This window comes from Sus scrofa, chromosome 5 (genome assembly GCF_054392235.1).
Source record: "Sus scrofa isolate SSC_HxYL_T2T_F1_AM1 chromosome 5, Sscrofa_HxYL_maternal_Yorkshire_Landrace_v2.0, whole genome shotgun sequence".
Taxonomy (NCBI): Eukaryota; Metazoa; Chordata; class Mammalia; order Artiodactyla; family Suidae; genus Sus; species Sus scrofa.
The window spans coordinates 13,850,584-13,876,884 of NC_139387.1; the positions used below are offsets into that span (position 1 = coordinate 13,850,584).

A 26,301-nucleotide genomic window follows, 5' to 3' on the forward strand; every position below is an offset into this window, starting at 1 on the left:
AACCCCGTGGAGAAGGTAGCGCCTCTTGAAAAACTGGCTCTAGTCAACTTGATTAACAAGTGTTATACAGTATGAGAAATGGAGGGCGTCTTACCCCAGTGAATATCTTAATCCTCCCTCGTGAAAGAGGAAGCAAATCTAGGGGATGCCAGTTCACGGAATTACTGAGAGGAAGCTGTAAATCCATCAGGAAAGCCAATTGGCACAAGATAGGTGTGTCCATTTTCTTTTGTTTAGAAGTATGGAAATGCATGGACTCTATTTCCTGGTAATTGTCTGAATAAAGTGGGCATTTTGACCAGGAGACTGCTGATTATGTACCTCTTGCTGGGTAGGGATAAAAAATTGAAATAGGCTTTTGCTGTTTCTTAACCATAGATTTTATGTACCAGGCACTTCTAATGCTTTTGGGGGAAAAAAAAATCTTTATAGATTTGTCTTCAAACGTTTTTGCAGAAGCCTCTCTGTTGTAAACACCTTGTGTTTTTTCTCTTCCATTCTTGTGTTTTTTCTTCTTCCATTCTCTTGGGCTCAGTGCCCCTCAGATAGCCTTACAAAATTGCCTGGCACCCTGGAGCAACAGGGCTCTGAAAAATGAAGACACTGTCATCTTAGGGACCATTCATAAGAATTTTTTTCCCTCCCTTTGCCAGATACCCAGTAGTATTCTGTCTCCCAAGTCCTGTCCAGAAACCTGTCCACACGCATTTGGTCCAAGTCCAAGAACCAAAGCTGACTGGACACCTAGAGCCTCGACTCCTACATCAGGAAAATGGGGAGGTGACAGCTGGGGCACAGGCTTGCAGGGAGAAGTCTGGGAGCTGTCTGGGGCATAGTAATGAGTCGGTAATTGTGGTTATTTTGAGTCTTGTTTTCATTGCCTGTTTCAGTGTTCTTTGTAACTCATGGATTGGGTTTGGCTAAGTCTCCCATGGCTGGTCACTGCTTTAGGGGAGCAATAGGGCTCCTGGCCACCTTTGCTGAGAGTGAAGGAGGGTATAGGAGTTTTGAGCTGGAAAAGCATCATAACATCATTTAATATATTTTCCCCACCCACGATTGAAGAGAGGAATCTGAAAAGAAAAGGCTCATAGTGAGATAGGACTTTCCACCTCACCCCTTTGGTTGCTAGCATTCAAGGACTAGGAGCAAAAAGGTGAGGGTTTTTGTGCCCATTTTATAGATGAAGGAACTGAGTCTTGCGGATTGGCCCCCATCACACAGTGATGAACGTTTAGAGCAGGGGTTGGGATTTGAAGCCGGTTGACTAATTGCCGATGGAGTGGGAGCCCCCCGCCCTGGAGGCTGCCGGAAGATGCATGGATCTGTGGACGATGGCCGCGCATGCGTACCATGCGCGGATTCTCGGCCGATGCGCGGGTACCTGGTCGGTGCGCATGCGCAGATGGGTCACGTGTCTCCTCTCTTGCAGGCTCCAGATGCTCGAAGCCATCTGCAAGCACTGGGAGGGGCCCATCAGCCTGGCTCTCTACCTGTCCGACGCCGAGGCCCAGCAGTTCCTCCGTTACGCGCAGGGCTCCGAGGTGCTCATGGGCCGCCACAACGTGGCCTACCACATCGTGTACAAGGAGGGCCAGTTCTACCCCGTGAACCTGCTGCGCAACGTGGCCATGAAGCACGTGGGCACGCCCTACATGTTCCTGTCCGACATCGACTTCCTGCCCATGTACGGGCTCTATGAGTACCTCAGGTGAGGACGCGCGGGCCCAGAGCTCCCCTCAGGATCGTCCCGTTAGGATCCCGTGGGGCAGCCGACACCCAGAAGGCGAGGGGACCTGCCCACGCTCCCCTCCCCTCCAGAGATGAGGGCCCGACTGTCGGGGGGTGTGAGGCTCCCCAGCGTCTGCCTGTTTCTGATGGACAGACGAAAACCCCCGTTTGCCCCGTGAAATGCGGTGGCAGGGCTGGGTCTAGGAAACCGCTCTTGTCTCCCCGTCGGATGTGTCTTGCTGTAGCTTCTAAGAAAATGTATCATTTCTCTTCTCATTTTGGATCAGACACCCTTCATCTAACCATTCTAGAGAGATCGCTGGCTGTTTTGTAAAACTAAATAGGTGGTGATGGCTAACATTTATTGAAGTGCTTGCCGAGTGCCGGGCACCGTTCTGAGTGCCTGACGAGTGGGATTTCATTCCCTCCCCTTGCGGTCCCTGCCGCGGGAACTATTATTATCTTTTATTTTCCCAACGGGAGACTGTGGGAGGGAGATGGGGAGCTGCACACCTAAAGTGGAGGCGGGGGTCAGCCGGCCTGACTCCAGGGTCATGTGTTTCTCACCATCAGGCCGCGCTGGGGCTCTCTGTGACTGACGCCTTGCAGCTGCCTCCACGTGGAGGGGGCCGGCATCCAGTGGCTGATGAAGGGTATAGATGGCTGTATGGGAGTGGCATTTGTTATGGAATAACCAACCATCTGGGGAAGGGATGGTAGAATTCAAAGCCCCCACATGAGCAAAATAAGTCACAGGATATAAGTGGTTAAATTTTTTTTAATCCTTTATCACTGTCATTTGTCAGCATGAGTTATCTCTGCTCCCGAGGGAGTGCCTGCCTGATCCAGGTGCCGTAAGGGGTGGTTTGCATATATTAATTGTCTTGCTGGATCCGTGCATCAAGCCCAAAAGGCAGGCGTGGTTACCCACCCCCTTTTTATTGTGGGGAACAGTGAGGCTCCCAGAGGCGACGTAACCTGCTCAGGTGCACGTAGCCTCTTCCAGGGTTTGAACCAGTGTCTGTTCTGTTGGACCCGGATTCTGCAGGGTGCCCTGCTTCATTCTTGTATGATTGCTCTGGGGTTTTCTGACCATCCCAAACAGGGCAGGATCTGAATTCTTTCTCTCTTGCTATCTTGCTGTCCCCACTTCCTTCCCCCATGGTGGTGTGTACCTGTCTGTCTCTGCCTTACACTCATTCTTAAAAGAGCTTCTACGTGGGAATTGCCTGGTGGTCTAGTGGAACTTGGCACTTTCACCACTGTGGCCCAGGTTCAATCCCTGTTCCGAGAACTGAGATTCCATATCAAGCCTCTGCATACCACTGCACTTTTATAGTGAAGCTAGAGCAGGGGTGTGATAGGCGCTCCCTCCCTGCCCTGCTCTCTAAAGGCAGCCTGTGCTCTCTGTCCGCTCTCTGAATCAGCTTTCCTTCCAGGGTTATCTTGGGATGTCAGAGCATCCATCTCCCCTGGGAGCAGGCGGAGTCCCTTCCAGCCTTTGTCTGTTAAGAACAGCAGGTGAGCAACCCCAGAGCAGCATAAGCCTCAGGCAGGAAGGATAGAAGGTATCTTCTCAAAGAGCATTAGCTGTGGTACAGGGCACCATGAACCCCAATTCCTGACCCGGCGCGGGGGAGAAGGGGGCCTCCAAAAACGGAGTGGTCCTCCAGCTGGGCTTTAAGATCCTAGTATGTGGAGTGAGGGCGCCCCCGTGTGGCCAGATAGCACTTTCAGCCTCTGATTCCTGTGAATTCTGAAACCACAGTAACTCACGCTCTTGTTGGGGGGTGAGGGGCTTCCAAGGGAACAGATGGTAGAGGTGAGGGCTGCCCTCAACCTGCAAGAGAGGGGCCTCGGGCTTGGACCATAGCCCATCCTCTGCCCCTCTGGGGCTCTTCTGCAGGAGCGCCTGAGACGAACTTCCAATTAGTTGAAGGTGAACTGGCCGCATCTTAAAAGTCTGTGGTCTCCACTCCCCCATGCAAAGACTATTTTATTACTTTGCCTCATGAGCCTCGAGATTTGAAAACATTGCACATGAACAGATGGTGTTTTATGTTGTCTTCCTGTGTCCTATTGATCAAGGACGTCAATAACCGCTGATCGCGGCCTTGCTCAATGTGAGGCAACTGGTATTGCCCATGAATTCGCATTTCCTTACTGCAGAGTCGCTGAAGTTTTAAGTTGGCCTTAGCCACCTTATTACAGGAGGGCATGTGGTCCTCCTTATGCATTCTGAAATATTGAAAATTGCCCCCTAAAGCTCCTTTCCTTCTTCACAGGCCCCGTAGAAGTCCAGAGACCCTGAGTTGAGAATAACTGAAGTTGTCCAGTGCTCTTTGTGCACGAGTGGAAAGAGAACCAGAGAATTGCAGTGACTTCCCATCTAGAGTGAAAAGATCAGGGGACTTCCCTGAGTTTTAATTCTTCCCCATTCACAGCATCCATTCATTGAGCGGACACCCATTTACGGGGTACCTTAGGGGTCCCCATGTCTGTGAACCACACAGATGAATCTGTGAGCGTTAGAATCCCAGAGCTTTAAACCAGCAGTGGTGACAGTTGCTACTTCTTTAGGTACTGTGATGGGGGTGTCCGTCCCAGGGTTATCAACCTAATCTGGGGTGGAGGCAGTAGAGGAAAGGATGTCTCCGAGAGGTTAGATCTCAACGGAGGCCTGAAGGCTGAGCTGGAGCTCCCCAGGAGAGGGGGCCATGTCCCAGGTAGAGAGAACGATCCATTGCAGAAAGCAAGGGCGGCCAGAGTCCTGATGGGGACAGCAAAAGAGATGAGGTGGCTGGAGCTCCCTGATGGCTTACTGGTTAAAGGCTCTGGCGTTGTCCCTGCTGTGGCGCAGGTTTGATCCCTGGCCCAGGAACTTCCACAATGCCACAAGGCTGGCCAAAAAGAGAGAGAGAGAGAGAGAGACGATGTGGCCAGACATGTAAGCCATGTGGATCCTGCAGGGACTTCACATAAAACATGCTAAGGAGTTTGGACTTTATGCGGCAGGGTGGGGGCAGTGGAAACTCACCGAGAGAAAGGTGGGATTAGATGTGCCTTTAAGGAAGATGATGCTGTTGCACTGGGCGGAGGGCGGGTGGGCAGCAATCACAGTCGGGCCGGAGGAGGTGAGTTAGGAGGCTATTGCGTTCATTCTGGTGAGAGAGGTTGGAGGCTGGTGGAGGGGTAGACATAGCAGCAGAGACAGATAGATGGACCAGAGCAAGATTCTGCAGCCGAAGTCATTACCTTTCCACAAAGATGCTGGACTTTGGAAGGGAAGGCAGGGAATCTCTTTCCAGTGCTGCCACCTGAGACTTCTTTTGCAAACGCCTGTACCTAGACCTCCTGCTCTTCCCTTCTTGGCCTACTCTGCCCCCATCCTTCCTGGACTGAACAGGTATGATGGCATTGACTTTGCACGTTAGAGAGGACGAGGCAGTGGCTGGGACCCTGGTCCCAGGTCCCACTCAGTGCCATAAAGAAAACTGTGTGACTTCCAATAATTATTTGTTTTCAACCTGTTTCTTTATTGTAAAATGAAGAAACAGACCTCTGGAGTGCCTGTCGTGGTGCAGCAGAAACAAATCTGACTGGGAACCATGAGGTTGAAGGTTCATTCCCTGGCCTCGCTCAGTGGATTAAGGATCTGGCACTGCCGTGAGCTGTGGTGTAGTTGCAGACGTGGCTCAGATCTGATGTGGCTGTGACTGTGGCGTAGGCTGGAAGCTGTAGCTCCAATTGGACCCCTAGCCCGGGAACCTCCATATGACATGAGTGCAGCCCTTAAAAGCAAAAAAAGTAATAGACTTCTTTCAGGAATGCCAAACACAGATGCCTGCTGGGGCCAGGACCTTGGCCCAGAGGAGCCAAGAATGCTGAGTACAATTTGTAGGGAGACCAGGGCCCCATCTCGGGCAGCAGCCGTCTGTTCACTTCAGTGGTGGATGTATTCTAGAGAGAGGGTAGGGGGCAGGACTCAGGTCTTTGTATTTTTTAAGTGGAGCTATAAATCTGGGTTTTCATGTTTTAATTTTTAGTGTTGACAACTGGTTTAAAAAAAATTCAAATCCTGTTGAGCCAGGCCGAACATGTCTTCGGAATGACTAGAACCTTCCCGCCCCCACTCCAGACCACCAGTATGTGACCTCTGACCTCGCACATCCGTAGGAACTAGAATGTTGGGAACTGTGCAAGAATATGATTCTACCAGAAGTCCCAAATAAGCGTGCACTGCCCTTTTCCCGTGACGACAACCATATTGACTTTCCCTTGGCTTAAGATTTTTTTCTAGTGAGTGGGATAGATTATCTTCTGATCCAGACACAGCACGGTTTGGGGATGAGGTTCAGGATACAGTGGGCCAGGGAGCCCCAACCAGGCGGGTATAGACTGACTTCTTCGGCAGGGATCGTCCACAAAGATACCCTACCCAGACTGTTAAAATGATGCCACTGAAAATAATCATGGTTGCCATTCATCAAGCCCTTAGCATCTGCCAGCAGCCCTGCCAGCTGCTTTGTATATCTTACCTCTATTCTTCAGCACTGTTCTGTGAGCTAAGGTCATCCCAGATGACCAAACCAAGGGCCCAGAGAACTTAAATCTTCGTGTCAGGGGGGAGGGTGGCCTCCCCTCTCCCACAGCCTGCTCATCAATGGAAGGGGCTAGACCCCTCTCAAAACTCAGGATTCCAGGGTGAGCTGGTGGGCAGCCCTTCGATTAGGCCCGCAGAAACTTATTCATGTCACTGTTTTCCCAAAGCCGACTTAGTTACCCCAAAAAGTTCGGCATCAGAGCTCCCTGCGCAGTTGCTTAGCAACCAGCTAATATTACAGCAAAAACAAACAGATCAATTGGAAAATAATGAAATTGGTTATATGCATGGACATAGCTGCAGAGTTTCACTAAAATAGCTCTCCCACCCCTTCTGAAACATGAGCCTGGAGGTGTGCAGCCTTCACTCTTGACGGCAGAAATGTCGAGTGAAATTCAGCAGCCGTGGTGGAAGTCACGCAGACCCACCTCTGAATCTGGGTTCTACCAGGCTCACCAAGTGCGTGCTGGGGGCTGCTTGCATCGTCTCCCCAGTCTTCTGTTTCCTCTGTTAGTAAAGGGGCTGATGAGAGCTTCTCGTGGGGGGGGGGGTTTCCAGTGGGTGTTCACCGGGATGGAATTTTCTGGACATTGGCCCATGCTCAGCACTCGCAACTGAGCATCTTCCCCAGGCCCCTGCCCACGACCCCCACCATCGCAAACTCTGCTGCCTTCAGTACGGCCTGGTTATTACTTTGTGTCATCATCTCAGTTTTTCTTAAGAAACCATATACCCATGCTCATTCATTCCAGAAAATACTGAGTGAGCACCTGCTGTGTGCCAGGCAGTGTTTTGCCTTGTGACAGTGCTGTCCCTGGGGTCGCCCAGACCTGCACTTCAACACTGAGGACTCCTTACAGGGCATTTACTGGACCTTGGGAAAGATACTCAGTCCCACAGACTTTCCATCTGTGACATGAGGGTCATAGTATTTCTTCCCTCTTAAGGTTCTAGGTGCAGCAGAAACAAATCCAACGAGGAACCATGAGGATGCAGGTTGGATCCCTGGCCTCGCTCAGTGGGTTAAGGATCCAGCGTTGCCATGAGCTGTGGTGTGGGTTGCAGACACAGCTCAGATCCAGTGGTGCTGTGGCCGTGGTGTAGGCCGGCGGCTACAACTCCAGTTCTACCCTTTGCCTGGGAACCTCCATAGCCACAGGTATGGCCCTAAAAAGCAAAAAAAAAAAAAAAAAGGTTCTGGAAAGATACTAAACAGAGTAGTATTTGGAAAGCACTTCACACAATGCCTGGAATGTTCTACGTTCCAGACATCCGTTACACCATCTGTGCAGCTGGGCTTGGTTCCAGCCCCTGTGCTGTCACAGAGCACAGAACAGGCCAGGCTCCTGCCCTCGTGGGGTTTGCAGTCTAGGGGGTCCTCCAGCCATGGGCGCTGCTCCTGCTGCTCCTATTTTCAATCCAGATACAGGAGCTCAGACTCAGCGTGGGGGGGTGGGGGTGATAGTTGAAAGTTCAAGCTTGAAAGTTAATGGGTGTAAAGGCGTGAAATGCGCTGGCAGGTTTGAGGCATGGTCCAGAATGGCCAAAGCCTTGTCACCTGGGACTCCCCACACCCATAAGCAGGGCCGTTTTCTCACTTCCCTCCCTAACCCTGCAGAGTCCTCATCTTTGTCCAGGGCTTGAAACCTGAAACGCCTCGGCTTTGGTTTGTAAACATTGCCTCGCTTTCTAGGGGACAGATGTGCCATGTTGGTGGGGACTGTATCCTGACGGGGATAGCAGTGACAAATTCCAGTTCCATTGTGTTCTTGCCAGGATCGCTTCTCACCCCCCTCACGTTTTCTTGGGCATGTGGTAGCTGTTCTGTGAACACAGGTTGAGTTGAAGACAGAAATGTGAACGGGGCCAGGGACAGGTGGTGCGAGGCTGACTGGTGCTTGATGAGACTCATGACCAGGTAGCATTTCCTTGCATCCGTTCATCATTTTGTTTCTCTTGCAACATTTAACATTTACTGAGCACGTCCTGTACGCCAGGCACCATCGCCAGCGCTCTCCCACGTCATTTGTCATCTCCGCTCGCCACGCATAGGTCACCTAACAGATGAGCACGCTTAGGTGAAATAACATGGCCACGGGCACAGCATTACGTGTGCAACCCGCTTGCCCTGGGCTTCTTCAAAGGTGTTCTGTGCTTAGCCTGTTCATTGACCCGGCTGCCCGATGGGCCCGTCTCCACTGTCATCATGGCAGCCACCATGCCCCTCCCAGGGGGTGTTTATCACGTGTATGTTGTGCCTTGGTGAACTGTCCTAACCTCTCCATGAGATCATCCGTTTCATCCGTACATGACCCCACAGGCCAGGTCCTAACACCGTCCCTCATCTCAGAGACGAGGAAGCTGTGGCCGAAAGATGGAACGTGCAGGAGTCGGAGCAGGGGAGGGTCCAGGTAGGGCATGAACCTGGGCAGGCTGCCCCAGAACGACCCCCTGAACTACAGAGAGGCCCCCAGCCCACGGCTAACACAGGCAGCGCATAGAAAGCACCTTGGATCTTTCGCCACGTGATTGCTAACATCAAACGGGGCAGCAGGGTACTTAACAGGAATGAGTAGGGTTGCTGAGAACGTGAGATGCTGACAGAGAGTCCCTGGCACGGAGCTTGGCACAGTCAACTCTAGCTCGTTACTAATTTGCCCTGAAAGTCCATTCTTGGCTCCTCTGTCCTCCCTGGGCCTCCCTTCCTGAAGGCTTCTCCCTCCGGCTGTGTTAACACCATCAATTCAGGAAGCACCCCATCTTGCTGGGCCTGGTCCTCCATCCCTGCCCCCTGCCTCCCAGATAACTCTGCCCATGTCTGCCCACGTCCTTGATGTGTCTGACCTGCCGTTCCCCTCCCCGCAGGCAGCCTTATCTCCCTTATCTGCAAGTCCTCGATGTTGTCCCCACACACCTCCGGGAAGCCTCTGCCGGGAACTCCTTTCCTAGGCAACTGTGATAGAATCCGAGCAAACTTCTTACCTGGTCCTTGTGCAGGGGTGTGAAGAAGGCCTGGGACGGGCTGTGCCTGGCTCTGCCCCTGCAGTCATTGGCGCAGGTAATAAGCCCAGCTTAACTCTGCTCCTTCCCCATCTCTGCCCCCAGGTAGGTTCCTAAGTCCTGAGAGGGGGTGTTCACGTCATTTCCCACCGCCCCGGTGAAAAGCCACTGTCCTGTCTGGTACTGTGGATGCTAGGGACTCGAAGATGGTGGGCAGCTGGACACAAGGGGGCTTCTCAGAGCTTCATACATGTACACACGGCCCCTCCTTGCCCCTCACTAGTTGGTTTTATCTGCAGCGGGCATTAGCCCTGCTCCTCACTATCTACCAGCTTGCAGGCTGGTTCCCTATGCACCACACCCCCAGGGTGCCAGGGATAAGCTGAAATCAGAAAAATATGGGTGCATCTCAAACCCCAAAGCCTTAGCCTCCTCTTCAAATGGGGATCACCCCCACCTGTGCCCATCTACTCCTTCTGAGCCCAGGGCACAGGCGGTTTGTACAGGTGAGAAGGGAGAAGCATGTTTGCAAGTGCCCTCCATGCGCCAGATGTTACATATATGTTTTAAATTGAGGTATAGTTGCTTTACAATGTTATGTTGGTTTCAGGTGTGATTCCGTTGTACGTATGCATATGTCCATTATTTTTCAGACGCTTTCCCCATGTAGGTTATACAATTCCCAGTGCTATCCAATAGGACCTTGTTGGGTTTTTTATGTATATAGTGTGTGTGTTAATCCCAAACTTCTAATCTATCCCTCCCCCTCTTTTCCCCTTTAATGACCATAAGTTTCTATGTCTATGGGTCTATTTTTGTTTTATATATAAGTTTATTGTATTTTTTTTTTTTTAGATTCCACGTATAAGTGATATCATATGATACTGGTCTTTGTAACTTCACCCTTCGTATGGTAATCTCTGGGCTTTGAGTCCATCCATTTTCCTGCTAATGACTTTTTTTTCTTTTTTATGGCTGAGTAATGGTCCCTTGTGTGTGATATACACACCACATCGTCTTCATCTGTTCACCTATCAATAGACATTTAGGTTGCTTCCTTGGCTTGGCTGTTGTAAGTAGTGCTGCTGTTGAGGTGCCTGTATCTTTTTGAATTACAGTTTTCTCCAGATATACACCCAGGAGTAGGATTGCTGGATCATATGACAACTCTTATTTTCAGTGTTTTAAGGAACTTCCATGCTGTTCTCCATCGTGGCTGTACCAATTTACATTCCTACCGACAGTGTAGCAGTGTTCCCTTTCCTCTGCACCCTCTCCAGCGTTTGTTGTTTAGAAATTTTTTGATGACGACCATTCAGACTGGTGTGGGGTGATAATCTCATTTTGGTTTGACTTGCATTTCTCTAATAGCGATATTGAGCATCTTTTATGTAACTGTTGATCATCTGTCTTCTTTGGAGAAATGTCTGTTTAGGTCTTCTGCTCAGTATTTGATTGGATGGTTGGTGGTTGTTTTTTCTTTTTTTTTTTTGGTCTTTTAGGGCCTCACCAATCGCACATGGAGGTTCACAGGCCAGGGGTCAAATCGGAGCTGTAGCTGCCAGCCTATGCCAGAGCAGGATCTGAGCAAGGCAGATCCTGAGCCATGTCTGTGACCTACACCACAGCTCACAGAAATGCCGAATCCTTAACCCCCTGAGTGAGGCCAGGGATCGAACCCACGTCCTCATGGATGCTAGTCAGGTTCGCCAACTACTGAGCCATGGTGGGAACTCCTGTTTGTATATTTTGGAGATTAATCCCTTGTTGGTCACTTTATTTGCAAATATTTTCTCCATTCTGTAGGTTGTCTTTTCATTTTGTTTATGGTTTCCTTTGCTGTGCAAAAGTTTGTAAGTTTAATTAGGTCCCATCAGTTTGTTTTTATTTTCATTACTGTCTTAGAGGTGGATCAAGAAAGATATTTCTGCAATTTATGTCAAGGAGTGTTCTGCCTATGTTTTCCTCTAAGAGTTTTATAGTATCTGGTCTTATGTTTAGCTCTCTAATCCATTTTTAGTTTATTTTTGAGTATGGTGTTAGAGAGTGTTCTGATTTCATTCTTTTAAATGTAGCTGTCTAGTTTTTCCAGCAACATTTATTGAAGAGGCTGTCTTTTCTCCATTGTATATTTTTGCTTCTTTTATCATAGATTAATTGACCATAGGTGTGTGGTTTATTTCTGGGCCTTCTGTGCTGTTCCATTGATTTATATTTCTGTTTGTGCCAGTACCATACTGTTTTGATGACTGTATCTTTGTAGTGTAGTCTGAAGTCAGAGAGCCTGATTTTTCCAGCTCTGTTTTTCTTCCTCGAGATCACTTTGCCTATTCCAGGTCTTTTGTGTTACTATACGAATTTTAAAAATGTTTTTTCTTTTCTAGTTCAAATGTTATCTTTTTATCACAATCCTTATCATTTTTTTAAATGCAGAAGATAAACTTGAGCAAAGATCTTATGTATTTAAGTGGCAGAAGTACAACCCTGCTCTGCCATTTCCAAAGGGCCCTCGTCACAGTGCCATCCATTCTCCCCCGTAAGACGACTCCAGATAGATTCCTCCATTCCCTGTATATTTACTGTGTGCTTGCTGTGTGTGCCTGGCACAGTTCTGGAGCTAGAAACCACAAACGAGGCTCATCCTTGACCATCCCAAAGATGCAATCAAGGGAGATACTCCAAGGTCAGCAGAGGTGGACACAGGAGGTACAACCTCCTTTAATTGGTGGCACACAAAGCCTTAAGAGGAGGCGTGATGCTGCTCCAGGGTTTTGGAAACAGACACACACTTCTGCCCACCTTTCTTTCCCTCCTTCCTTTCCTTTTGCTATAACTCTCCTACGAGTGAGTCCCTGGGAACTTAAATGGGCATCGCTTAGATTCCTTACAACTCAGGTTTGATCAATCATTGGGCTCTCTGACATTTGATACTCTGGACATCCTGAGCTCTGAGAGCTGAAGTCATGTTGTCTCCTGACAGCAGCCCCAGTGCCTTCAGTCTCGGGGTTCTCGGCGTTTTGTCACTTGTCAGCATCGGCCTCAGCCATTCATTGCACCAACACAAAGAAATCAGCTTAGCCACTTCTGTGACCAGAGCAGAAGCTTTTGTAGCCAGAGAGCGAGGATCCCCACCCCCTCCCCAGGGAGCAGGGACAACAGGGGGTGTCTAGGTGGTACCCGGCATCTAGAGGACTGGTGCACCCAGCAGTCACCCTGATCAAAGCCTGAGAGAGTGGGAAGCTGCTCCCAGAATTCTGGGCTGCTGTTCTCAAGCTAAGGGCGGAGAGAGCGCTCTTCAGCACCAACTGCAGAGAAAAGTTAAGAAAGGTGAGGGTGGAGAAGTCTGTTGGATTTGACAGAGTGAGGGGGCTGTCGCCAGCCTTGGCCAGATCCAGGAGTCAAAGGCAGACTGTAGTAGCTAGACGAACTCATGGGTGGCAAAGAAAGAAAATCATCAGCGTAGAAGGCTCAGTAAGCCTGGAGGTCCATGCACGTCTCTGCGTCTGCAGACGCTTCCTGCATTCTGGCCTCTGCCCAGTGAGCTGCCACAAGGTAGGGTCCACCACAGGGAGGCCATGTAAGGAGCAAAGGCATGCGGGCTGCCGCCTCTGGCCCTCTCTCTCCAGCCCATTCCTAACCACCCACTCTCCCACCAGCTGTCTGGATCCAAGAACTCCAAGAAGCCCATTGCTCTAGCTGCAGAGTCACCACCCTAACAGACCTGGCCCACATAGAGCCTATGATTATTGATATTTCTACACTGGTGCAGCCTTAATTAATACAATAATGATTGTATCATCACCATCATTCGTTGATGATGAGAACTAAGCACTGTGTTTGAAGCCAAATTATTTAACTTCTTATAGATTGCATGTCTTCTTTGGTCAACTGGCAAGACTAGTATTTATGTCATGGGTTGCAGTGATTCAAGGAGTAATGCCTAGAGAGTGCCTGGCTCAGTGCTTGCTGCTGAGTGCACTGACAAAACACAGGCAGTTGTTTTTTGTGGGGTTTTTTTTGTGTGTGGGGGGGGGGGGTTGGGTGGTTGGCCATGCCCATAGCATGCAGAAGTTCCTGGTCCAGGGACCACACTTAAGCCCCAGCAGCAACAATGCCAGGTCTTCACTCACTGAGCCACCAGGGAACTCCCACAGGCACTTTTGATTACCATTTATTGACTACCTACAATGGACCAGGCATGTTCTAAAAAATTCACTTCCCCTGACTCCTACATGCTTCCTTATTTCCAAAGTTTTGCAGATACCTTGAACTCCCCTCTCCTAACTGGCTAACGCCTGCCTCTGAGAACACTGCCCAGTGATGGGAAGCACCGCCTCAAAGACCTCCACCCTACACCAGGGTCTTCTCCCCACTCTGGGCTCAAGGACAGAGGTTCTATTGGTTCGCTCAGCTCTGCACTCAATTTCTATGTCTGGCTTCATCAATATTCACTCATTAATGAATATATTATCTTAGTTCTATTAATAACCGAGCCTGTGAAGTCGTTGTCATTATCAAGATAAGGAAACAAAAGCCCAGAGTTAAGAAGTGATTACGCAGTTAGCGAAGGGGTGGGCTTGAGACAGAACCTCCATCGTCAGATATAAAAGATGCGGCTCTTTTTCTCACTGTTCAGCCTCTCTGCACGGCAGCATCCCCGGAGAGGGATCCAGCCCTCACCTGCACCGAAAGGAATTTCAGTCGTCTCCTTTTGGAACATCGGAATATCTGGCTGTCCCAGATGGTGGTACCTGTGTGACCTCAAGGGTGCCTCATTGATCTCCCAGCCTCTACTCCTGCCCCACTAAGGGCAGCCCTCAGCACAGCCACAGAGGGATTCTTTTAAATCAGCAGACAGACCTCCTTACGCCCCAGCTCAGAGTTCCCCATGCGACAGCCCCTTCTAGGGCCTCAGTGATGGGCTGCCCACCTCACCGAGGGAGCGCTCCAGACCCCTTTGTATCAGTTTCCCGTTGCTGCTCGAAGGACCCTGAAAGGGGCCTGTGGGGGCTACAGTCCACATGTGGGCCGGGCTGCCTGCCCTCTGGAGGCTCCGGGCGAGAATCCGGAAGTCCCTCGCAGTCTTTGGCTGTGGCAGCATCCCTCCAGCCTCTGCTTCCATCCTCCCATCTCCTTCTCCGACTCTGACTCTCCTCCCTCCCTCTCTAAGGACCCTTCCTATTAGGTTGCACCCATCTGAAAACAGTCCAGGATGGCCTTCCGTCCCAGCGTTCGTAGTCACCTCTGCGAGTCCCTTTGCCCATGGAAGGGAACATACCCGACCCTGTTGCTGGGATCTTTGGCGGAGTGGGGTCAGGGGGGTCGTTTGCCTACCACACCCTTCAGTGATTCTGCAAGACCCTGTGTCAGGTGCAGCACCCCCTCCCTCCCCGTGGCCTCTCTGGCCCCATTTCTAGGCACTCTCTCTGTTCCTTACTGTGTTCTTATCTCTGGGGCCTTTGCATCAGCTGTATCCTTCGCCAGGAAAGCTCTTACCCCAGATTAGCACGTGACCTGCTCCCTCACCTACTCCCCTTCTCCACGAGGCCTGCCTGGATGACGCCGTTTAAAATTACAACCTGTTCCCCATCTCTGGCATTCCTGACACCCCTCACCTAGCTCCGTTCTCACTCGGCATCTTCTCGTGGGATTTCTCTTAGTTCTTACCACCCTCCCCCCCAATATCCGCTCCATGAGGGCAAGGTTTTCTGCCTCTCTTGTTTACCGACGTATCCCAGGGGCCTCCGCAGTGCCTGGCACAGAGCAGAATGAGCAAGGAAATGAACCAATGAAAGAACAACGCGAGGAAGTCCAGGGTTGCCGCCTCTGTGACCGCGGTCAGGCCTGCATGAGAAGACAGGCCGGCGCGTGTGCTGATGGGCAGCACCCATCAAGTGCTTATCATCCGCCCGGCACAGATTAGGCTCTTTTCCTGCGGGAACTCATTCCACCTAAATAAACCCCTTCTGAGGTTAATGCCGTCACCACCATCCTCATCTCTACAGACACAGAAACCGTGGGACAAAGAGGGGAAGTGACCAGCCGGGATGCCAACCTCAGCCTCCCAGCCCCGGAGCCGTCCTCCTCACGGCGGATGAGGGGACGTCGGTAGAAGGACACAGTGCGCCCTTGTCCCTGATTTCTCCGGGACACTTTCCCATCATCTCTGCAGGCCGGGAACCTGGGCTGTTTTCCTGGGGACAGAAATCTGCCTCCAGCGCGAAGGATGGGGTTAAAAAGGTGGGGGAAGGGACGGAGCGTGTGCCAGTGTGAGTGTGAGCCCATGATGTGCACACGCCGTCAGCCGCCAGGCTCAGTCTTGGCGTGTGCCAATTTTAAGCGCCAGGAAGCCCACCTACTTAGCAATCTACCCTGAGCCCCTGAAAGCCTATAGTCTCTGCCCACCTCCCCTGCCTCCATGGGCTTAGGAAGCCTTGCTGCTCACCCACATCTTCCCCCCCAACCACCTAGTTTTACCAGGTAGGAGCTAGAAAGGCTATGGGCTATTTGCATACAAGAGGCTGAGGGGGAGAGGGGCACAGGAGAGGGCACGGGGCGGGGGCAGGGGGAGCTTGGAAAAGAGACGCCACCCGGCTCACAGCTTTCTCCCAGGTCAGCTCCGCAGACTGGAAAGGATGGATTTCCTCCATCAGGAGTACCTGGATCGCCTTTGACGTGAAGAAGGATTTGGGGAGCTGGCGGGAGGCTCGAAGTGAATCAACTGTTTCCATAGATGAGCAGGCTGGCGAGCCAGGAATCTGCCCTGGTTGTAAGCAATCCGTGGCCTCTTCTGAACCCTCTGCCCTTCCTTTTTCTTGCAGCAGGCTCGCTCCTCACTGAGCCGAGCCGAGAAAGGGGACACGAGCTCACTTGTTCCTCGGTTAATCTAGGTGAGGCACTGTGTCTGGTCCCCGAGTAATTATTTCATCTCATCCTCACAGCAGTTCTGATTGATGAGAGGAGTGGTATCGTTTACAGATGGGGAGCCTGTGAGCACAGAAGGTCAAGCAGGGTCCCCAAGGTCATAAGAGAGAGTGGCAGGCAGGACCTGAACCGGGTGCTGGCTGCCTCCGAGTTGCAGTGTTTGCCATGCTGTCTGTCACACAAGCAGGGCTCTGAGTGACTTGTATAGCTCAGAACCTAAGGTTTCCTTTTAAGAGTTCTTCAGTCCAAAAATGTTGTAGTAGCTTTGTGAATATTTTTGAAGGGGTTGTGGACAAGGGCAAGTGATTCTTCAAAGAAACAGAACAGTAGGTTGGTTGGAGAGGTATCTTAAGGGAGTGTGATGACTGGCAAGTCTGAAATCCATAGAGCAGGCCGCCAGGCTGGAAACCCAGGCAGGATTTGTATGTTACAGTTTAGGGGCAAAATTCCTTCTCTCCCAGCAAAGCTCAGTTTTTGCTCTTAGGGCCTTCAACTGATTGGATGAGGCCCACCCCCATTATCAAGGGCAGGGGCCTTTGCTTAGAGTCAGCTGATTGTAAATGTTAATCCCATCTACCAAATACCTGCACAGCAATATCTAGATGAGGGTTTGCCCAACCAGCTGGGCACCATAGCCCGGTCCAGTTGGCACACAACACCAACCATCAGAGGCAGCAACCTAATATGTGCCAGACCCTGCACCAAGCATTCCACACACACACACGTGCTTTTTCTCATTAAAGCATTTAACACATGCTTGAACGCTGAGACTCCGAAGGGTTCAAGTGACTTGCCCAAGAGGAACGGCAGGATCAAAGCTAGAAACCAAGTTTGCCTGGTCACCACCACACCAGACTGCCGTCCAGAGTCCTCAGTTTGAATGCTCTAGATAAACCAGTCTCAGAGAGATGAATGAAGGCACCCAGAATCGCTCAGCTTGTCAGAGCTCCAGCACTCTCTTGGCTCCCAGGCCAGTCTTCCCACCTTGCCACGCTGTCCCCCTGCTCCCAGAAGAGCCTACACTTGAAACGCTCCATCCCCTGCAGGACTCACTTTCCAGGTAGAAGGCGGCGGCAAACCATGCAACTCCAGTGTCATCGAGCCCCAGCCAAGGTAGGATGTGCTTGCAACACACAGTGCGGGGAAGCTTAGGCTGCCCTTCCCAACACCGTGAACAGATGTGCTCAGGGTCTAGTGCCCTGAAACCACTTTATTGCTGAAACAACTTTGTAATGAGACCCATTTAGGACATCAATATCAAAGCCTCCTTGAACTAAGGCTGAAATGAACCCATCTAGTGGCCAATCCATCTCCATGGCAGTTTGTGCTCCAGTGAGATAAAAGGGAATTTGCAGAAAGCACTCCAGGACTTGATGCTCTCTCTGCAGAGGGAAATATGGTTTTCTAGGACTCAATTTTGTACGGCAGGCTGCTGACCGGTTCTGTTTACTCTGGGCTTTGCAATATATTGGTGGTATGGTCACAAGCAGTAGAAACCAATGCGAGACACTTCATTAAAATGAAAAGAAATCAAAGGGGAAAATAACTGTTGAGCAGTGTATCGTATGGAATCAAAGTAGGATTTGGAAACCCATTGCTTGAGACAGTGGGCAGCTGTCTGGGCCCTTCCCTAGAAGCAGCTCAGAACCCTCTGGCGTAGTGCCTGATGTTGGGGTCCATCAGCCTGCGATCTCTCATCTCTGCATCTGTTCGAATTTCCAAGAGTGAGAAACTGACTTTCTCGGCCTGAGTCAAGAGTCGACCCCTGAGTGTGAGCCCTGGCCAGGGCTTCACGTGGGGCAGCAGAGCTCTGAGCTGCCTCTGTGCACAGGGACCATGGCGGGGAGAGGGATTATCTTCTATTCCAAGAGGTGGTGTCTGTAATAGCCTTGATTTGTAGTAGTCATTTGTGGTTTATGTAGATAGACACTTACATGTTTATGGGTCTGTGTTTCTGGGTGTGTGTACACTTTGCCATCCCCTGTGGAGTTCAGCCCTCCTAGCCTCCGACTCCATTTCCGTGAGTCACATTTTAAGATGATTAGCTGCAAAGACAGTCTTTTCTTTTTTTCCCCCTTTATTAGGGCCGCACCTGTGGCATATGGAGGTTCTGAGGCTAGGAGTTGAATCGGAGCTGCAGCTGCTGGTCTGCACCACAGCCACAGCAATGCGGGGTCCAGGCTGCATTTTGTAATCTACACCACAGCTCGAGGCAACGTCAGATCCTTGACCCATGGAGCAAGGCCAGGAATCGAACCTGCATCCTCATGGATACCAGTTGGGTTTGTTACCATTGAGCCACAATGGGAACTCCTGCAGTCTTTTTTTAAGATGTGTTTTATCGCAGTTGATTTACAATACTATGCTAATTTCTGCTGTAAAGCAAAGCGATTGTGTTATACATACCTGTACATTCTTTCTCGTACCCTTTCCCATTAAGGTTTATCACAGAATATTGACTATGGTTCTCTGTGCTTTATAGTAGGACCTTAGTGTTTATCCAGTCTATATACAATAGCTTGCATCTGCTAACCCTGAACTCCGACTCCATCCCTCCTCCCCCGACCACAAATCTTTTCTCTGTGTGAATCTGTTTCTGTTTCATTGATAGGTTTGTTTGTGTTGTATTTTTAGATTCGACATAATAGGCGATATCATATGGTATATTTATCTTTCTCTGACTTAGTATGAGACTCTAGGTCCATCCATGTTGCTGCAAATGGCATTGTTTCATTCTTTTTTGTGGCTGAGTAGTATTCCATTGTGTATATATCACAACGTCTTTATCCATTCATTTGTTGATGGACATTTAGGTTGTTTACATGTCTTGGCTATTTTAACTAGTACTGCCAGGAATACTGGGGTACATGCATCTTTTTGAATTATAGATTTCTCCAGATATATGCCCAGGAGTGGGATGGCTGAATCACATGGCAGTTCTTATTTTTATTTTTTTGAGGCACCTCCACACTGTTTTCCAAAGTGGCTACACCAATTTACATTCCCACCAATAGTGTAGGAGGGTTCCCTTTTCTCCACACCCTCTCCAGCATTTTAATTGGTAGACTTTTTTTTTTTTTTGCCAGCCTGCACCACAGCCACAGCAACACTGGATCTGAGCCATATCTGTGAGCTGCATCACAGCTTGCGGCAATGCTGGATCCTTAACCCACTGAGCGGGGCCAGGGATCAAATACACTGTAGATTTTTTTTAAAATGGCCATTCTGACTGGTGTGAGGTTGATATCTCACTGTAGTTTTGATGCAAATGCGATCTTGAGTTTCAGTTTAGAGATACTTGTCCCTGGCCTTTTAGCATGCCGAGACTTTTTTTTTTTCTTTTTTTTTTTTTTTTTGCTTTTAGGGCTTTACCCATGGCATGTGAAGGTTCCCAGGCTAGGGGTCCAGTTGCAGCTGAGCTGCTAGCCACAGCCACATCAGATCCAAGCTGCATCTGTGACCTATCCCACAGCTCACGGCAATGCTGGATCCTTAACCCACTGAATGAAGCCAGGAATCAAACCCACAACCTCATGGTTCCTAGTTGGATTCCTAGTCAATTTCCGCTGTGCCGTGATGAGAACTCCTCCTGAGACATTTTAAGATAAGAATGCAAAAACCAGGCAGGAAGAGACTTTGGATGTTTTGGTCCATATTTCCACGTGCCTAGCCCAATGCCTGGCACACAGTAGGTGTTTGAGAGTGAACTATAGGAGTTCCCATCATGGCTCAGTGATAACAAACCCCACTTGTATCCATGAGGATGTGGGTTTGATCCCTGGGCTTGCTCAGTGGGTTAAGGATCCGGCATTGCCGTGAGCTGTGGTGTAGATCACAGATGCAGCTCGGATTCCACGTGGCTGTGGTTGTGGTGTAGGCCAGCAGCTGTAGCTCCCATTCAAACACTAGCCTGGGAACCTCCATATGCTACAGGTGTGGCCCTGAAAAGAAAAGAAAAAAAAAAAAAAAAGAAGTACAAATTCTACTGGAGGATTCTGATGTCAACTTCCAGCCCTTCTCAACCACCCGCTCTCCACCAGGAGAGCTGGTGAAGCCCCTTTATCAAGGGTGGTTTCCAAGACCTGTCCTTATTCTGACCTGATCCAGACTCCCCGTCCTCCTTTGTTGCTACCAAACCCTGCTGCTGTTTTTGGCCCATGCTGGCCTGGCTAACATGTTCCGTCCTTGCAGGATGCCTGCTCTTTGCAGCCCAGCCCCAGTCTCTGCATATGCACGGCTCAGAGTTCTGTTGTGTGCAGGGACTTTAAGCAGTTGTACTGCTCCAGAGGGCTGCTGCTGCTTCTGGTAATTTTGCAAAATGCCTTCAATGCTTGACATTAGCCCGAGGGAGACTGGTTTCTCTATTTCAGAGATAACCAGCAGACATTCCAGGCTGGCCTGAGACCCGAGGGTCCGTGGTCTGAGCAGGAAGCCAGCATGAGGTACCCAAGCCATGGCCAGACGAGATCCTGGGAGATCCAGCCAGGGAAACGTCAGTGCACCAGGGACCGTTTGTTGCATCATACCTGCCAAGTGCCAGCCGTGCCAGACAGTACTAGTATTTCTACTTCTATGGCCTTGTCCAGTCTCCGCAGCAGCTCAGGAAAAAGATATTATTGCCCCATTTTAGGGATGAAGCTGAGGTCGTAAGAAGTTAAATGACTGCACAGTATGGCAAGACTCCTAAAGAGGCAGAGCCAGGATTTAAATCCTGTCTGTGTTCACTACAAGCCTCGTGTTCCGTGACATTTCTGAGCCTTTCTCCCTTTCAAATGGTGGCCCCAGAGTCGGGCAGTCACAGACAAATCCACAAGGCAGGGACCGGGTCTCAGGGGAGCAGAAGGCCAGGCTGACGGCAGGCATGAGTGAAAGAAGCGGCAGGGCGGCGTGTCAGAGCTCTCTGTCCTGTTGGTTGCTGGCTGCCTGCGGTGCATCTGGCTAGTTTGAAAGCTCAGGATCTGGAGGAGTCAAAGGATGCAGGAGTCGCAGAGATGGGACCCACAAATGCCCCGCTTGGTGATAATCTCCGCAGTTTCACATTCAGCTCTCCTTGTGGCCATTAGTGTAGTAGGAGTATGTGACCAGCCCCGTGGACCCAGCAAGCCGCTGGTCTCCAAACCCAGCACATCCTGGACACTTGGCTCTGAGAGGGGCACTCGCTGTGAAAGTGAGGGAGGCTCCCCAGCCCCTCTGCGCACCTCCAGGAAAGACTCCATCCACTCTCTGGCCCAGAGACAGCCGAGCTCCTGAGTGGCGTTGGATCTGCCACTTGGCCTTCCTGGGCTTCGGTTTCCCCATCCTTTTTTTTTTTTTTATTGTCTTTTTGCCATTTCTTGGGCCGCTCCAGCGGCACATGGAGGTTCCCAGGCTAGGGGTCGAATCGGAGCTGTAGCCGCCGGCCTACGCCAGAACCACAGCAACACAAGATCCAAGCCACATCTGCAACCTACACCACAGCTCACGGCAATGCCAGATCGTTAACCCACTGAGCAAGGGCAGGGATCGAACCTGCAACCTCATGGTTCCTAATCAGATTCGTTAACCACTGCACCACGACGGGAACTCCTCCCCATCCTTAAACCGAGGGGCTGACTCCGGCTTCCTGTCCGACCCTCCCTGTGCCAGACACCTTCCCGCCACTGTCGCGTGGGGGAGGCCTCTGCCTGGCATCACAGGGACCCTGTCTCTGCCCGCCCTCTCTCCAGGAAGTCCGTCATCCAGCTCGACCTGGCCAACACCAAGAAGGCAATGATCGTCCCCGCCTTCGAGACGCTGCGCTACCGGCTCTCCTTCCCCAAGTCCAAGGCGGAGCTGCTGTCGATGCTGGACATGGGGACGCTCTTCACGTTCAGGTGCGTGGCCCTCACCCCCCACCCCCACCCCAGCAGAGCCCCAAAACTCTTCTTGCTTCTGGCAACCCAGGCACCAGACATTTGTCGCTGGCATGAGACCATTTTAAGGCCAAAAGAAACACCGCTGGCCCCAGACTCTGTGCTTGGAATATTCTTTCTCTTCCCACGTGCCATGTGCTCTTTGTACATGTGTGAAAGAGCTGGGTGTCCCGATGGAAGGCCGGGGAAGCTGGGCAGGGAGTTGAGCTGATTTCCCTGTGCTTTTACTCCCTTTGGGTTCCACTCCTGGCCCTGAACCCGCCCTTTGGCTGGCTGGTCCATCCATTCATCCGGTAAGTGGGTTTCATGGTATTGGTGCCATGTGGCTGTCTCCCTTCTTTTTCTTTTTATGAGCAGTCTGTTCTCTGAGGTTCTCAGGCCTGGAGTGGGCAGCAGTAGCTTCAACAATAAAGTCATCACAGTGCCTCCAAGATGAGACATAGCAGACATGAGGGCTGCTTTCCTGTTGCCCCCGTGACCGTTTGGGACACACCCCTCCTTCGCCTGGTTTCCTAGACCCCTATGTCCCTCAGAAACATCACAGAGAGGCAGCCCCACCACCTTTCCAAAGGGCCCAGGGGTCAGCACAGGTGTGATGGGTTCTATCTCCCGGGGACAGGCTGCAGCATTAAGTGCAACACCCCCGGGGAGTAGGAAACCTGCCAGGTCTCTCAACAGAGCAGTCACAAGAAAGAGCCCTGCCTTCCCTTAGTTCCTTTTGCAAAGAGAGGTCTCCGTATTTGAACAATGTCAGAATGGCCAACACTTTCTTTGAGCTAAAAAAAAAAACCCACAAAACAAAAAACATACATTTCTAGGCAGTCTGAATTGTATCGAAAAAAATCATAGTAACTTGGGTTTTCATAGCACTATGAAGTTACTAGAAATTTCTGGGAGATTTTGTCAAACAAACACGACTTTGTGAAAATAACTTTATGAGACGGATTTTTTTCGTGCAACAATTCAGAGATGATCCCGTCTTACTTTTCACACAGATAAGGAACCTGAAGCGTGGAAGGGTCTTGGAGGAAGCAGACTCAAATGCCAGCCTCCTTCCTTCACCCAGAATTCTGGAAAAGTAGCCTGATAGAGTTCATCCTCCACCAACCAATCCTTTCTTTTCAGAAAGAAATTTTAACTACCGTTTACTGAGTGCTTAACATGCACCAGGCACTGGGATCGGCTCCGTAATCCTCACACCAAATTCATGAGGCAGATATGTTGTCCCCATTTTACAGATAAAGAAACTGAGGTTCTGAGAGGCTAAATAACTGGTCCAAGCCACACGGTCAGTACATAACAACACCTGGATTTAGCCCAGATCTGAGAAACTACAGAGCCTATGCCCTTACCCACAATACCATCAGATCGCTGATCAAGCCCTGGGTTTTCTCACCAGTGTTTGAAGAGGCAGGCAAAAATGGAGAGTCTAGATGCCATAGCCTGAAGGCTGACCACCTGGAAAATTTCCAAGGCAGCTTCCCTTCCATCACCATCCTCAGGTGACTTAAGAACTCATTTCAGGGCCAAGCCGTGGGCATGAGAGCTGGGGTTTGGCCTGCTGTGTCTGTGATTGCTGCTCTGGCCAACAGCTTGCAAGCCACCATGCCAAGTGCTAAATTACAGACCTTCCCTCTGAGAAATTGCTTTTGTCACCTTCCCTCCCAATGATGAGCTCTTAAGTCTCCTAGCAGCTGAAACCTACTCCCCACTGCGCCAGAAATGAGAACTCCTCCACACCGCTACACGTCCTCCGGGGCAGCGCTATTGTCAATATGGTCCCTGGACCACTAGCATAAGCATCTCCTGGGAACTTGGTAGAAGTGCCAAGTCTCAGCCCATCCCAGACCTGCTGCATCACAAGCTCTGGGGGTGGAACTCCGTGATCTGACTGTTAAGAAACAGTCCTCCAGGAGTTCCTGTTGTGGCACAGCAGAAACGAGTCCAAATAGTATCCACGAGGATGTGGGTTCAATCCTTGGCCCTGCCCAGTGGGTTGAGTATCAGGCATTGCCTTGAGCTGTGGTGTAGGTCACAGATGTGGCTGGGATCCTGCATCCATGTGGCTGTGGCATAGGCCAGCAGCTGTAGTGCTGATTCAACCCCTAGCCTGGGAACCTCCATATGCCACAGGTGTGGCCCTAAACAGCAAAAAAAAAAAAAAAGAAAAATAGTCCTCCAGGGAATTCTGATACACACTCTAGTTTGAGAACCTCTGCTTAAAGCAAAATTCCTCAAATCTTTTATCTCTCTCTCTGTTTTTTTTTTTTTTTTTTGCTTTTTAGGGCTGCACCCAAGGCATATGGATGTTCCCAGGCTAGGGGGTCTGATCGGAGCTGCAGCTGCCAGTCTACGCCACAGCCATGTGGGATCTGAGCTATGTCTGTGACCTACACCACAGCTCACAGCAATGCCAGGTCCTTAACCCACTGAGAGAGGCCCGGGATCGAACCTGCATCTGCATGGATACCAATTGGGTTCATTCCCCCACTGAGCTGCGGCAGGAACCCCGCCCCCCAATCTTTTCCAAGGTGTAACCAGGAAACCTCTCTCATCACTGCATTTTGGAGGCTGACAGAGATGGTCTCAAAGAGCCAGTCCTGGAGACCGTTGCCCCCTGGTCTGACAATAGGCGCCTTGGGACACTTTCAGGCGGTAGCTTATGCTCATTCACGGCACGTTCACTATAAGCTTGCCCTGTTCTCTGCTGACGGGCTCCGCGGCTGAGCCTGTGCAAACTGCCCGCCCACCCAGGGGAACAGACTTGACCCAGCTTCCCCTCCTTGTCCTCTTTTTCACATTAGAATAAGCCAAGAATATGGATTCTAAAAATGGAGGACCAATGAGCTGGCTCTCGGTGTCACTGACAGTAAGACCACCATCAGCTGACACGATGTCCTCACAGCTGAGGAGTTGCTGTGTGTCAGACACTTGCTCCGAGCACTTTGCGTGAATTAACTCACAAAATGGTCATAAATCCATGCAGCCGTTATTAGTATTACTTTCTCCGTGTTACCAGGGGAAGGAAGCAGAGGTACAGGGGCTCCTCTGCATCTCTTGAGTGACAGAACTCCAACCCAGGCAGGCCCAGGCTCCCCCCGGAACCAGCGTTTCTCATGACCCCGTAAAACTCCACGGTAGAAAACTGGCGTTTATTGAATACCTCCTGTTTACCAGCACTGCGCCAAGCTCTTGCCATTTTCTCATCTAGCACTTCAGGACAGGCATTCTTTTTGCCAGGTGATACAAGAGAAAACTAAAGCCTGGTTTAAGTGCTTTGCTATACGAGGTCCTCAGCTCCTGCACAGAGGAAGTGATGTTTGAACCCCAATCTAGTGTGTGCCCATCGCCATGGTTGTGCTGGGCCAGCTCTGTCAAAGGTGTCAGGTGGCAAGACTGCCTGTTCAGCTAATTCACCAAGGGAAAATCACCTTCCCAGCCTGAATTTTGGATCAGTCCTGACAACTCAACAGAGTCCCTCCTTTTCACACTCTGTGAAAGTGGCATCCCTCCACCTTTCATTGTCTTTCTGTTCAAGCGACCTTGGTTTTGGTGGGAGTTGCTGAGTCAGTGGAGCTGGAGATTCACGTGCTTTCCTCCTTGCAGCCTGGCCATCCCACCCAACAGCACAACTTACTGAAAAGCCACCTCTTGACCAGTGCCCATTAAGCCACACTGGCTGGATCCCTGGGGGTCTGGGGAACATCAAGCCTCAGTGTGAACCAGCGGAATAAGAAATCAGCTGCATCCCTACCAGCACATCTCTGCCAGCTGCACTGAACACTCACTCAGCCCACACTTGCTTTCCAGAGCCTCCCTGAGATGGAGATGGAACCCAGGACTACGAGCTTTTTCCTGACAGCCCAGTTCTTGAACTTTCATCTTCCTTTCATTTCCTGAAGCCGCTAGACCCTCAGCCTCCTACCATCTCTGCATTTCCAGAGACATAGTCTTGCCGCACTAACTGGCTTCTGTCTTAGGATCCTCTCAGGTTTTTAGATTACTCATTCATTCATTCATTCATTCATTCAAGAGAGGTAACCCAGCATGGTGATTAAAAGATCCTGGCCTTTGAGCTGGGCTACCTCTGTTTGAATCCCAGCTCTGCCTCTACTCTGTGTAACTTGACATTGGGCACGTTCTAAGAATTTA

General features: G+C 50.5%; 1 protein-coding gene and 1 long non-coding RNA gene across 8 annotated transcripts in view; one reads left to right on the forward strand and one right to left on the reverse strand.

Moving 5' to 3' along the window:
* Window positions 1-26,301, forward strand: part of LARGE1 (LARGE xylosyl- and glucuronyltransferase 1) — a 593,475-nt gene that overhangs the window by 561,902 nt on the left and 5,272 nt on the right. For all 4 annotated transcript variants that reach the window (XM_084955467.1, XM_021081477.2, XM_021081478.2 and 1 more), the window contains 2 exons: window positions 1,433-1,711; window positions 21,964-22,110. In XM_084955467.1, the coding sequence (XP_084811593.1) occupies window positions 1,433-1,711; window positions 21,964-22,110 (426 nt within the window). The remainder of the gene's footprint in view (window positions 1-1,432; window positions 1,712-21,963; window positions 22,111-26,301) is intronic.
* Window positions 1-26,301, reverse strand: part of LOC106509271 (uncharacterized) — a 107,162-nt gene that overhangs the window by 9,389 nt on the left and 71,472 nt on the right. Inside the window, exons 3-4 of one of the 4 annotated variants that reach the window (XR_014803131.1) lie at window positions 4,769-4,892; window positions 2,492-4,501 (exon numbers count right to left, since the gene is read on the reverse strand). The exons of 1 other annotated variant lie outside the window; for it this stretch is intronic. This is a non-coding gene — a long non-coding RNA (uncharacterized LOC106509271). Of the gene's footprint in view, window positions 1-2,491; window positions 4,502-4,768; window positions 4,893-9,316; window positions 9,455-26,301 lie in introns of those variants that run through there. 2 more of the 4 variants (XR_014803127.1, XR_014803130.1) reach the window with 2 other exon arrangements.